This window comes from Echinops telfairi, unplaced genomic scaffold (assembly GCF_000313985.2).
Source record: "Echinops telfairi isolate 266 unplaced genomic scaffold, ASM31398v2 ScPeMD7_23;HRSCAF=83, whole genome shotgun sequence".
Classification (NCBI taxonomy): Eukaryota; Metazoa; Chordata; class Mammalia; order Afrosoricida; family Tenrecidae; genus Echinops; species Echinops telfairi.
The window spans coordinates 7543679-7555171 of NW_022103920.1; the positions used below are offsets into that span (position 1 = coordinate 7543679).

The 11493-nt window shown below is 55.2% G+C and overlaps 1 protein-coding gene across 1 annotated transcript in view; it reads left to right on the forward strand.

Annotated features, from left to right (window-relative positions):
• Nucleotides 1-11493, forward strand: part of ATP6V0A4 (ATPase H+ transporting V0 subunit a4) — an 89252-nt gene that overhangs the window by 69306 nt on the left and 8453 nt on the right. The window contains exons 13-17 of the mRNA XM_045288918.1: nucleotides 647-740; nucleotides 5153-5271; nucleotides 7568-7784; nucleotides 9454-9660; nucleotides 10026-10037. Of these exons, the coding sequence (XP_045144853.1) occupies nucleotides 647-740; nucleotides 5153-5271; nucleotides 7568-7784; nucleotides 9454-9660; nucleotides 10026-10037 (649 nt within the window). The remainder of the gene's footprint in view (nucleotides 1-646; nucleotides 741-5152; nucleotides 5272-7567; nucleotides 7785-9453; nucleotides 9661-10025; nucleotides 10038-11493) is intronic.

An 11493-nucleotide genomic window follows, 5' to 3' on the forward strand; every position in this document is an offset into this window, starting at 1 on the left:
TTTGGAAAGAACGCATGACAAGCTAGGGTATACGGTTTTCGGCTGCCATGTGGCTATTTCGCCAGGATATGAGTTTTATCCATGGTGTCCCGCTTTACCGATGTTAAAGTCTGGTCACCTTAACATAGGGGCGGCCACAAGTCGGAGTCCCCTCTGCCCCACGGTAACAGGTAACAGCTCGTCCCACATGTCAGGTGAGGGAGGTAGGCAGCAGCTCTGGAAGGGAGCATGTTCCAGCACAGGACTGGGGGCCGTGCCCGGAGGGCAGGGCAGGTCCTGGTGTCCGGCGGGTTCCTGCCTCACTCTCCAGCAGGGCATGTCTCTGGCTGCTCAGAGCAACTTGCTTTCAACTTTAAGGCAAAGTGTGGGGGCGGGCGGGGGGTGTGGCACATACTGGGGGAGGGGGCCCCCCTTGTCTCCTGAGAGACGGAGCAGCCTCTGTTGGAAGGCGGTGGGCAGCTCCTCCCCAAGATGCCACGAGGATTGTGATGGGACCCTGTGCCTCCTGCAGCCTTGACCTCCAGGACAACACTGGGCGCTTGGTCTGCTGGAACTTCTGGGGACCCTGATGAGCGGTGCCTCCCGGCACTTGGGCTTGGACCGGCCTCTGGTTGACCCCAGCCCTTTCCCCCTTGTCCCACCGCAGTGACCACACAGTGGAGACCAACGCCATCTTACAGCTGGACCCCGCCGTGCCTGGCGTCTACTCCGGGAACCCGTACCCATTCGGGATCGATCCGGTAAGAGATGCCTTTCGGCTCACACCTTAACTGCACAGGTTTGTCCATCTGTCTGTCTCCCCGGGGGCATTTATCTAGCGTCTGTTAGGGGATGTCGAAATGGTACCCTAGAAAAAAGGACTCAGAGACAAGCCTGGGTCTGCGGGGTCTGACTGGGGCGGGCAGGCTTGGCGAGCCACCGGACGGCTTTGCTCCGCTGAACATCCACCTGGTGGATGGGGACGGAACGCACCTTTGTTTCCCCTGGCTTTCTTTCGGGGACCTCTCACGCAGCCCACGGCTCAGGAGGAGCGTCTTGTTCACACCCAGGAAGGAGGCTATAACCTTCTACAAGAGCCCAGGTGGCGCTGGGCTGCTAACTGCGAGGCCAGCGGTTCGAGACCACCACCGCTCCCAGGGAGAGGGCTTTCTACTCCTGTCCACAGTTACAGTCTTGGACACTCACAGGGGCAGTTCTGCCCTGTCCCTGGGGTCGCTGTGAGTTGGCATCCACTTGATGGCACAGCGTCACAATGACGACAGGTGTCTTGTTTGGGGACCTCGGGGCAGAGAGAGAAAGTGTCAGAACCTATCGAGTCAGGCGCGAAGGAGGCAGAGGGAAAGACGTTGCTGCGTTGGCGACACATGCGATGATGCTCACTGCCATCGAGTCCGTGCGGGCTCCCAGCGGACCCTGCGGGTTTCTGAGGCTGTCACTGTGATGGGGGTAGAAAGCCCTGTCTTTCTCCCAAGGAGCTGCTGGTGGAGTCAAACTGCCGACCATGCGGATCGCAGCTCAGCGCTTAACCACTGCACCACCAAGGCTCCCACACACGCAATAGGTTCATGTAAAGGCCCCCTGCACACAGCCCCAGCTCGCTGCCCTCACCGTTCCCCCACCAGTGGTTCTCAACCCTTTTGGGGGGTCAAATGACCCTTTCACAGGGGTCGCCCGATTCATAACAGTAGCAAAATGACAGTGATGAAGTAGCGACAAAAATAATTTTATGGGTGCTGGGCGGTCACCGCAACATGAGGAAAGGGTCGCAGCATTAGGAAGGTTGAGAACCACTGGCCTAGACCCTGAGAGGTCAATAATCCCCCCTGTGCCTGGCCAGTGTGCATAGTCAAAGCCACTTAGCACCCCAACTCAGCTCTTTTCTTTGGGGCTGTCATGTCGTGGGTACCATACTTGTATCTCCCTTTATCTTCTTTCTCTTTAACACTTTTTTTGGGGGGGGATTTGGTGGAGGTTTACAGAACAGCATTCAACCATCACACCCGTTTCGTTTTGTGTCCTTGGTGGCCATTGCCACCACCTGACCACCTTCACCCCGCTTCCTTCCTGTGGCTCCCATTTCCATGCCTCCTGCTTCCCCAACCTCCTGCCTTCGGACCGTCTGTCAGTGGCGAAGGCTGCTCTTCTGGTCTCTGTTGATTGTTCTCAGGTGAGGGTACTTCTCTAGGGTCCCTGCTCCCCTGTGATTGTTATGTGCCATCAGTCAATTCTGACTCACGGCGATGACAGAACAGGGCACCACTGGGTCCTGCGCCTTCCTCACGATTGTTACGTCTGAGCTGCTATGGCAACCCCTGTGTCCATCCGCCTCATCCAGGAGCCTTGATGGCATAGTGGGGACCAGGTGGGCTGTTAACCACAAGGTGAGCGGTTCGTAGCCAGCAGCCCTCCTCTGGGAGAAAGAAGAAGCTTTCTACTCCCCAAAAGAGCTGCCGTCTCAGAAACCCACAAGGGGCAGTTCTACCCTGTCCTGTAGGACTGCTACAAGTCAGAATGGATTTGACGGTAGTGAGCTTGGTTTTCTGTTCGGGCTGTGAACCTCAAGGTCAGCAGTTTGAAAACACCCGGGAGAAAGAGGAGGCTTTCAGCTTCTGTCAAAGAAACCCACAGGAGTGGATCCACCCTGTCCAGTAGGAGCACGGTGAGTCAGAATGGACTCGAGACAGTGAGATGGTTTGGCTGAAAATGGGAGTAAGGAGGTGAGTTTGGGTCAAGGTCAGAAGGGTAGTGAGGGGCCAGTGTTGCAGGACGGTCCCCAGTCATCTGACCGGGAGGCTGGTCTTCTAAAAGCATCTCATTGTGAGTGAGGTGAGGGTTGCAGAGCACAGTGCCAAACTCCCCTCAGCCATTCACACACAGTGTTTCCACTCACCCACCCCTCACCTTCCTGCTGCTCATCCTCTGCTTCCTGTTTTCCAAACCTCTTTCTTTCTTTTTCTTTTTAAAAATCATTTTATTGGGGGCTCATACAGCTCTTATAATCCATCCATCCATCCATCCATTGTGTCAAGCACATTTGTGTATTTGTTGCCATCATCATTTTTAAAACATTTTCTTTCTACTGAGCCCTTGGTATCAGCTTCTCATTTTCCCCCCTCCCTCTCTCCCACTCTCTCTCACGAACCCTTGATAACTTGTAAATTGTTATTATTTTTTTATGTCTTACACTGTCTGACATCTCCCTTCATCCACTTTTCTGTTGTCCGTCCCTCTGGGAGGGGGTTATACGTAGATCCTTGTGATCGGTTTCCCCTTTCTCCCCCGACCTTACCCCTACCCTCCTGGTATTGCTACTTCCATTATTGGTCCCGAGGGGTTGATCTGCCCTGAATTTCCTGCCCCCTCTTCCTTTTAACCCTCTGAATTGTGTCCTTGGGAAAATGCTAGCTACCCCTTTGACCTTGAAAGGCAGATCATCTGTAGGGCGTCTGTAAATCTTTACAGAGTTCTCCTGTGGACCTGTGAGCTAGACAGAGGTGGGCAGAAAGAGAAGAGGTGATTGTGGCAGGAATTGGACAGGAATTTTAACACCAAGGAGAGGTGGAGTCCTGTCCCTTCCCACTCCTAGGCCCCCCGCCTACTCTCCACAAAAGGAGGTGGGGGGCAGACCAGACGCATTTCCTTATCGCCAGAAGAGATGGGGAAAGTGAAAAGACTGGGTGGGGAGAGACAGGAGGTTCACAAGACCCCACAAGAGCTGAAGAGACTCGGGGTTTGGGCCTGGAGTCCAGGGCACAGCATGAAGGCTGGGCTGCAGGGGGGCCCCTACCTGGAAGGAGGAGGTGTGCTGCAGAGAGCCAGCCAATCGTAGAAGACCTGCCAGAAAGTCAGTCAATGGTGGGAAGCCCGTCTGTGAACAGACTAAAGGCTCGACTCTCCATTCGACCTGGCCTTTTAGGGCAGTTAAGAATGAAACCAAACTCCCCCCATTGAGTCGATGCCACTTCGTAAGCACCTCTGTAGGGTGGGGTGGGACGCCCCTGCAGCAGTCCCGGTAGCATCGTCCACACGGCCGGCAGTTCGAAACCACCAGCAGCTCTTTGGGAGAAAAGTTTGACTTTCTACTATGAACAGCTACAGTCTGGGAGACCCCCAGGGGTCGCCGAGAGTCGGCCTTGACTCAGGGCAGGCATCTGAGTTGAAAGAGCTGCAGTTTCAGAAACTCACGGGGGCAGTTCTACCCTGATCCGTGGGGTCGCTGTGTGCCGGCATCCGCAGGGTTTCCATTCACCAGAGACGTGATGTTGAGCACGCCACTTTCTCCGTGCCTCTGTTCTTGCCTGTAAGACGGGCACGCCACAGCCCTAGGTCATGGGGTGGCTCGGACCGTGAACATGGGACACAGAGAGCAGCACGTGGTGGGGAGCGTGGGGATGCTCTGGGAGTGGGATGTGCTGCAGCCCAGCTAGTTTCCACTAGCCACCGGGTCCCTCTGTCTCCTTTTTTAAAATCATTTTTACTGGTGGCTCTTACAGCTCTTATCACATTCCATACATCAATTGTATCCAGCATATTTGTACAAATGTTACCATCATCATTTCCAAAACATTTTCTCCTTGAGCCCTTGGTATCAGCTCCTCTTTTTCCCCCTCCCTTGCCAACCCTCCCACCCTCATGAATCCTTTATCAATTATATTTTGTTATTATTATTTCATATCTTACACTGTCCGTTGTCTCCCTTCACCCACATGTCTGTTATTTGTCCGGGGGGGGGGGGGGCTATATATCCAACCTTGTGATGGGTTCCCCCTCTCTCCCCCTTCCCCCTCCTGATTGCATGACCCAAGCGCATGAGACGGAGTTTCGCCGCCCGCTTTCTAAGAAGCGCTCTGACTGCCCACCAGTCAGAGAAACGAGGGGAGGAGGGATCTATCTCACCTTCCGTTCTGAACAGGACGGAAATCACCGGGGGTCTTCTCCCGTTCCTTCCCGCGCAAAGGAAGCGTCTGCCCCTCTCACGGAACTTTGTGGTGAAAACTTGGGGCGTGGGAACCTGCCACAGAGGGGTCTGACCTTTGTGCCCTACACGACTTCTGGGGGGTGGGGGAGCACGGCCCCTTCCCTTTCTGAGTCTGCAGGGTGGGCAGGATGAGATGGCCGGTGCCGTGGCAGACCCGCCCTGCTTTCCCCCCAGATCTGGAACGTGGCCCCCAACAAGCTGACCTTCTTGAACTCCTATAAGATGAAGATGTCGGTGGTCCTGGGAATCGCCCAGATGGTGTTCGGCGTGATACTGAGCCTCTTCAATCACATGTAAGCCCTGGAGCCCCACTTGGTGCGTTGGGTCAAACCAGGGAGAGTTTCCCCGACAGAGAGCATCCCTGGGGTCTTGGCGGAGGCAGGGCAAGCAGATCTGCCTGGAGGGGCAGCACATCTTCTAAGCTGAGCCCCTCAAAGACAAACACACCACCCCAACCCAGAACTACTTGGCCCCTCAGTCTGAAGGGCTTGGGTGTGGCTGTGTCCACCCACCCACCAGTCCGGTGGGTGAGTTCTGGCCCCGGTTCCCTCAGGGTCCCATTGGTGTCATTTCTTCTGTCTGGCAGCTCCCTCCTCCCGCCTTCTCTGGTTGCGGGTGGGGTCCCGGCCAAGCACCCCTTCTTTTCCTTCCTCTGAGATCCGTCCTCCCCGAGCTGCTCCAGCGTGCTCCCACAGAGGGAGCGTGATGGGGTCTCAAGCCCCCTGGGAAAAAGACACAGAAAGATCATGGGGTTCCCCCGTGAATGTGCTGGAACCCCTGGCACAGGCTGACAGCCTTTCCGCATGTGCCCTTTGGGGAGGTGCCTCCTGTGGGTGGGAGGAGCTTTGGTGGTGCAGAGGGGTAAGCACGGGCCCGCTGACCACCAGGTTGGCTGTTCAAACTCACCAGTGGCTCCGCGGGAGAGAAGCCGAGGCGTTCTGCCCCCGCGCAGCCCCGCAGCCTCTGAGACACCAGGAGCAGTTCTACTCTGTCCCCAGAGGGGCGCCGGAATGGCAATGGGCTGGACGGTGTGGATGTGGGCTTTGTGGGCCTGACGGCTGACTCTGTAGGTCGTATAGACCTGCCCGCCCCACCCCTGTTGGGGTTACAGGAATGATGCAGAATTCGGAGCCAGAAGTTCAAGCCCGGCCCCGGCCCAGACATCTCCAAGTTGGTTTTCTTCTGGGGCGTGGGCATGCAGCCATCAGAATGGGTGAGGCTCCTATGCAGTAACAGACAGCCCTCAGTCAGGTGGTGCCTCGTGCCCACCCTGGCCCATCGGGCCCTGCTCCTGCCTCCCTCACCTGGAGGGCATGGCAGAAGGGAGACTCCCTTAGTCCCATGTTAAAAGATTGTCGAAAACGCACAGGCGACATCACGCAACAAAACCCGAACCAGCAACCAAGCGTGGAAAGCAAACTCCCCGCCGGCGAGCCAGAGCTCCTACTCCCAACACCAAGAACCCCCCACGGCTCTCCCATGTGGCTCTCCGCCCATCTGTAGAGGGGAAACCCTGCTTGCCGCAGGTGCACGACCTGGCCCCCGGGCCACAGCTTGCCTGCTGGTCCCACCGTGGAGCAGTTGCTACGTCCAGCAGTGTCCTTCGGCCCTTAGACTTGCTTGTGAGCCACCTCTGCAGGCCGTGCTCAGCGACCCGGCTCTCACTCTCAGGGTGGGCTTGGTGCCTCCCTCTGGACCCCGGCTCTCTCTCTGCTGTGTGAGCTCACCCTGCTTGCAGGGCAGGGGACGCAGTGTCCACCAAAGTGAGCGAGCGTTTTGTGCTTTGGGAACGTTATCCGCTGGCTGCGATTCTCCCTCGCAGGCCTCGTAGGCAAAGGGCAATCACACAGCTGCTCGGCGAAAAGAGGTCCAGCCGAGTCTCCCCTCAAGCAGTGGTTCTCAACCTTTCTCATGCTGCGACCCTTTCATACAGTGCACCATGTGGTGGTGACCCCTTAACCCTCAAATTATTTTCATTGCTACTTAATCACTGTAATTTTGCTACTGTTATGAATTGTCATGTAAATATGCGATAGGCAGGATGTATCAGGTGACCCCTGTGAAAGGGTCATTTGCCCCCCCACCCCAAAGGGGGCACGACCCAAAGGTTGAGAACCACTGCCCTCGCAGCACCTCCGAAGAAATGTCAGGTGTTCTAGTGGGAACATACCCCAGCCTGAGGGAGCACAGTCTCACACACGCGCACGCACGCACACTGTTGTCTCCGAGCCACCTGGCTTTTCTTTCTTTCTTTTTTTTCTTTTGTAAAAGGCAAAAGATTTATACGATTTGAAGAGAAACCAGAGTACAAACCAGCTGGCTTTTCACATGTCCTTTAGTGACCCGTAAGGGAGCCCTGGGGAGTCGTGGTTACACATTGGACCGATAAAGGCATGTTCAGCACTTCCAGGTCACCGAGGAGAACGCTGAGGCTTTTCTACTCCCGTGACGAGTCACGCTCTCGGAAACTCCCAGGGTCTGCTCTACCCTGTCCTGTACAGTCGCGCCAAATCGGCACGGACTCTAGGGCAGTGAGTCTGGGCCTCCTGTTGGTTAGTGACCTGGTGTGTGTGTGTGTCCCACCCCCAGATACTTCCGAAGAACCATCAACATCGCTCTGCAGTTTGTCCCCGAGATGGTCTTCATCCTGTGTCTCTTCGGGTACCTGGTTTTCATGGTCATTTTCAAATGGTGCCACTACGATGTGCACTCGTCCCAGCGCGCCCCGAGCATCCTCATCCATTTCATCAACATGTTCCTGTTCAACTACGACGACCCGTCCAGCCGCCCGCTGTACCGGCACCAGGTACGCCGTCTTTCCTCTCGGGGCCCACTCGACCTCGGAGGGACGTGGGGGCCGTCTGTAAGGCAGGCCGTCTTGGCACCAGCCCGGGGTCCTCTTGGAGGACTGCACCTTGTCCGGGGCAGCAATTGTGGAGCGTGGCCCCTGAGGGGCCCCGGGTGGACATCAACTTGTGTGCTGGCTGAGCTGAAAGTCAAAAGCAGAATGCTGGCAGTTGATTGGCTCGATGCTGGGAAGGGTGCCGTGGAGCCGGTCCCTGCTCCCGGCGTGAGTCAGAGTCGAACGGCCAGGGCTTTCGAGTTCTCAGAACTGGATCCCCATGCCTTTCCTCCATGGCACCTCGGGGGGCCCACCTTTTCAGTGAGCTGTCAAGCATGTTTGGTCTCAGCTCCTGTGAGACAGATCACCTGGGAGGAGAATGGTAGGTGAGGCCCCCAGGGAGGGAGTCCGGTTCTTCAGTGTGAGAATCTGGGCCGACTAGAGAAACAAATCCAGGGACACTCAGCTATAGCTAAGCGAGAACTTCACATCTAGAAGTAATGATGCATCAATAAAACATCCCAGCCCAGTCCAGATCAAGCCCATACATCCGATAGTAGCCCATGCATTCCTCTTCAGACCCAGGCAGCATACACAATGATGCCAACTGCAGGAAGATCACCAGCCGTGGGTGGAAAGTCCTGTGGGTCCAATGGCAGTGGACCTATATCCAGGGCTCTGGCTGCCATCAGCATGGCTCCATGTGGCTTGTCAACAGGAAAGGGAAGCAGAGAGTGTGGCCCACCCCCAGGAAGGAGGAAAATAAACTCCTTGAATCCTCATGAGAAGGCCGCGCCCATGAGGAGGCATCAGTCAGGCTGCGACCTTATTGACAGGCTGACTCCACCCCTATTTATCAAGCTGACATGAGATGATGTAACTACCACATTCAGGGTGGGCGTCCTACACCGTCAGACAGTTCACCTGAGAGGAGAATGGTGGGTGAGAGCCCCAGGGAGGGAGAGTTTGCCTTCCTCAGGGTGGGTGACCACACTCCCGCTGGAGCACAGGTGTCAGGCTGAGATGGGGACCAGCAGTGATGAGGGAGGAGAGGGCACAGGAGAACCTCATGCTGGCCACATGCCATTACAGTGGCAACCAGACTGTGTCCTGGAGGGTAGTCTCTGGAGCCGCAGGGCCAGGGACAACAGCCCAGGAAGCAGGTGCACAGCAACAAGGGACGCTGTGTGTTAAAGGAACTCGAAGGGCTGCTCACCCCAAGGCCGGCGGTTCAAACCCACCAGCCGCTCCTTGAGGGAAAGCGGAGGCTGCCTGCTTCTTAAAGAGTTACAGTCTCAGAAACCCTCTGGGAGCAGTTCTAGCCTATCCTGTGGGGCCACTCTGAGTCGGTGGTCTCGACGGCAGTGGGTTTGGTTTGGGGTAAGATGTATCTCCTGAGTTTTCTTGCTCTGAGGACCTGACTGCACATGGTGTAGTCTCCATGACCGGGCTTCTATAGAGAGGGATACAGAGTGAGGGTCCAGGGCCCCTTGTCCTGGACACCGGGCCCCTCGGTCTGCAGAGGTGAGGGTGAGCGGGCTATTGGCATGCTTTCTGGATGAGGTATGACGGGCCATGCTCATCCTGTCTCTCGGGCATTGACATGATGGTCTCGTGCCTTCTGGTCTTGCAGAGAGAAGTCCAGAGCTTCTTGGTGGTCCTGGCTCTGATTTCTGTGCCCTGGATGCTCCTGATTAAGCCCTTCATCCTTCGAGCCCGCCACCGCAGAGCCCAGGTGAGGGAAGGGGGTCTGATTCCTGAAACCTGTGGGGCTGGTCTGTCTGTCAACGGGAGGCCGGCTACCAGGAGTCGGAATCAGCCACACTCAACAGTAATGGATGTGGGGGATCCGAAGTCCCCTGCCTAGTGGAAATGGAGCGCATCTTACCCAAGCTCCTTTTCTAAACGAACACTGAGCCTGCTATAGCTCCACTGTCCCCAGCTTGGGGGGCTTGATCGACTCTCGCCACAGACGGAGTGCCGCCCTGAGCGACCGACCCCATATGGCCAGTTCTCCCGTGGCCCCGGCCATGGTTTCTCTGCGGTCAAATGTGTCTGTCCACTCGTGCCTTTTGTTTAAACGGCTCTGGAGATCATGAGCTTTAACATCTCCCTCCACTGGCTGGGATTTAGGGAACTTAACTTTCCCCGAGGGGCCTGTGGTGCAGTGGACAGGTCAGTGATTCAAGCTTGCCCCTTTCTCAGAGGGGAAAAGAGGTGGCTGCTTCCAGAAAGACCACAGCCTTGGGGAACCCCCCGGGAGCAGTTTATTTCTGTCCTCCAGGGACCTCACTACAGCCTTCCCTGATCAGAGGGGAAAAAAAATTCACTGGCATGAGGTTGATGCTGACTCATAGCAACCCTATAAGACAGGGTCAGACTGGCCCCTGCGGATTTCTGAGACTGTCCCTCTTGATGGGAGTCGAACTAACTGCCCTCGTGGGTTTCTGAGACTTTAACTCTTTACAGGAGTTGAAAGCCTCATCTTTCTCCTACAGAGTGGCTGGTGGATTTGAACTGTTGACCTTGCCATTAGCAGCTCAACATGGAACCACTCTGCCTCGGGGTGGGGGTGGGGGACGGGGTCTAGAGATGACACAGAGACATCCTATGGGGAGCGCCTCCTCTACTTCCTTCCATGAGCATAAACGTTGTGGAAAGTGCTGAGATCTGGTCTCCCAAAGGTAGTCCCTTAGTGTCTGCAAATTAAACCATCTTCTTCTAAAATCTGTGCTGGAGATTGATGAGGACAATGGTGGAAGGGGCAGGACCCACACGTGGTCAGACTGAAGTTCTGGAGGCCCGGCCCTAGGTGGTGCCCCCTTTCTCGTTTGCTACCTCCTCCTTTCCCCTGTCTTAACTTCCAGCCAGCCCTGATTGTTAGACAGCCTTTCTGATCTGTAACTGATGTGGGATGGAAATGAACAGGAAATTCAAGCGAAGAATAGGTGCTTCTTGTTTGCAGCACTGATAAGAAGCTAAAATGGTAAAGGGTCCTTAGGTAGAGTATTGCCCAAACAGGTATTTCAAAAGAAGGTAGCAAATACTTTTGTGTAGAAGTAGGTGCACTTCTCTTTCTTAGGAACTCAGTCTGCCCAAAGATGAGGATCCCCTAAGCCCAGGACTCTCAAATACTAGCTTGCTTGCTTTCTTTAAAGTTTCATTGACATATAATTCACATTACATACAATTCAATCGTTCAATCATATTAAAAAGTGTTGTGCAATCGTCACTGCAATCATTTTAGAACAGTCTCTACTTTCGTGTATTCATTATTGGCTCCCCATTTCCCCTTCCCACCAAACTCCCCCTGCCTTACCCTCCCACAACCCAAACCAAACTCGCTACCCTGGAAGCTACCCTACAGAACAGGGTAGAACTGCTCTTGTGGGTTTCCAAGATTGTAACTCTTTATAGGAGTAGAAAGCCTCATCTTTCTCCCGAGGAGCTGCTGGTGGTTTTGAACTGCCAACCTTACCGTTTGCAGTCCAATGTGTAAGCACTACACCACCAGGGCGCCCTAAGAAACTATTGATCCAGTAAGTGATTGACCACAGATTTACCCATCCTGGGTTTCATATACAGAAAAACTTACTGAGATAGTTTATTGTGCCAGCCTGGCCGATAAACACAAGTGGGATTAACTGAAGGGCAGAGAGATAAATGGCTTGGT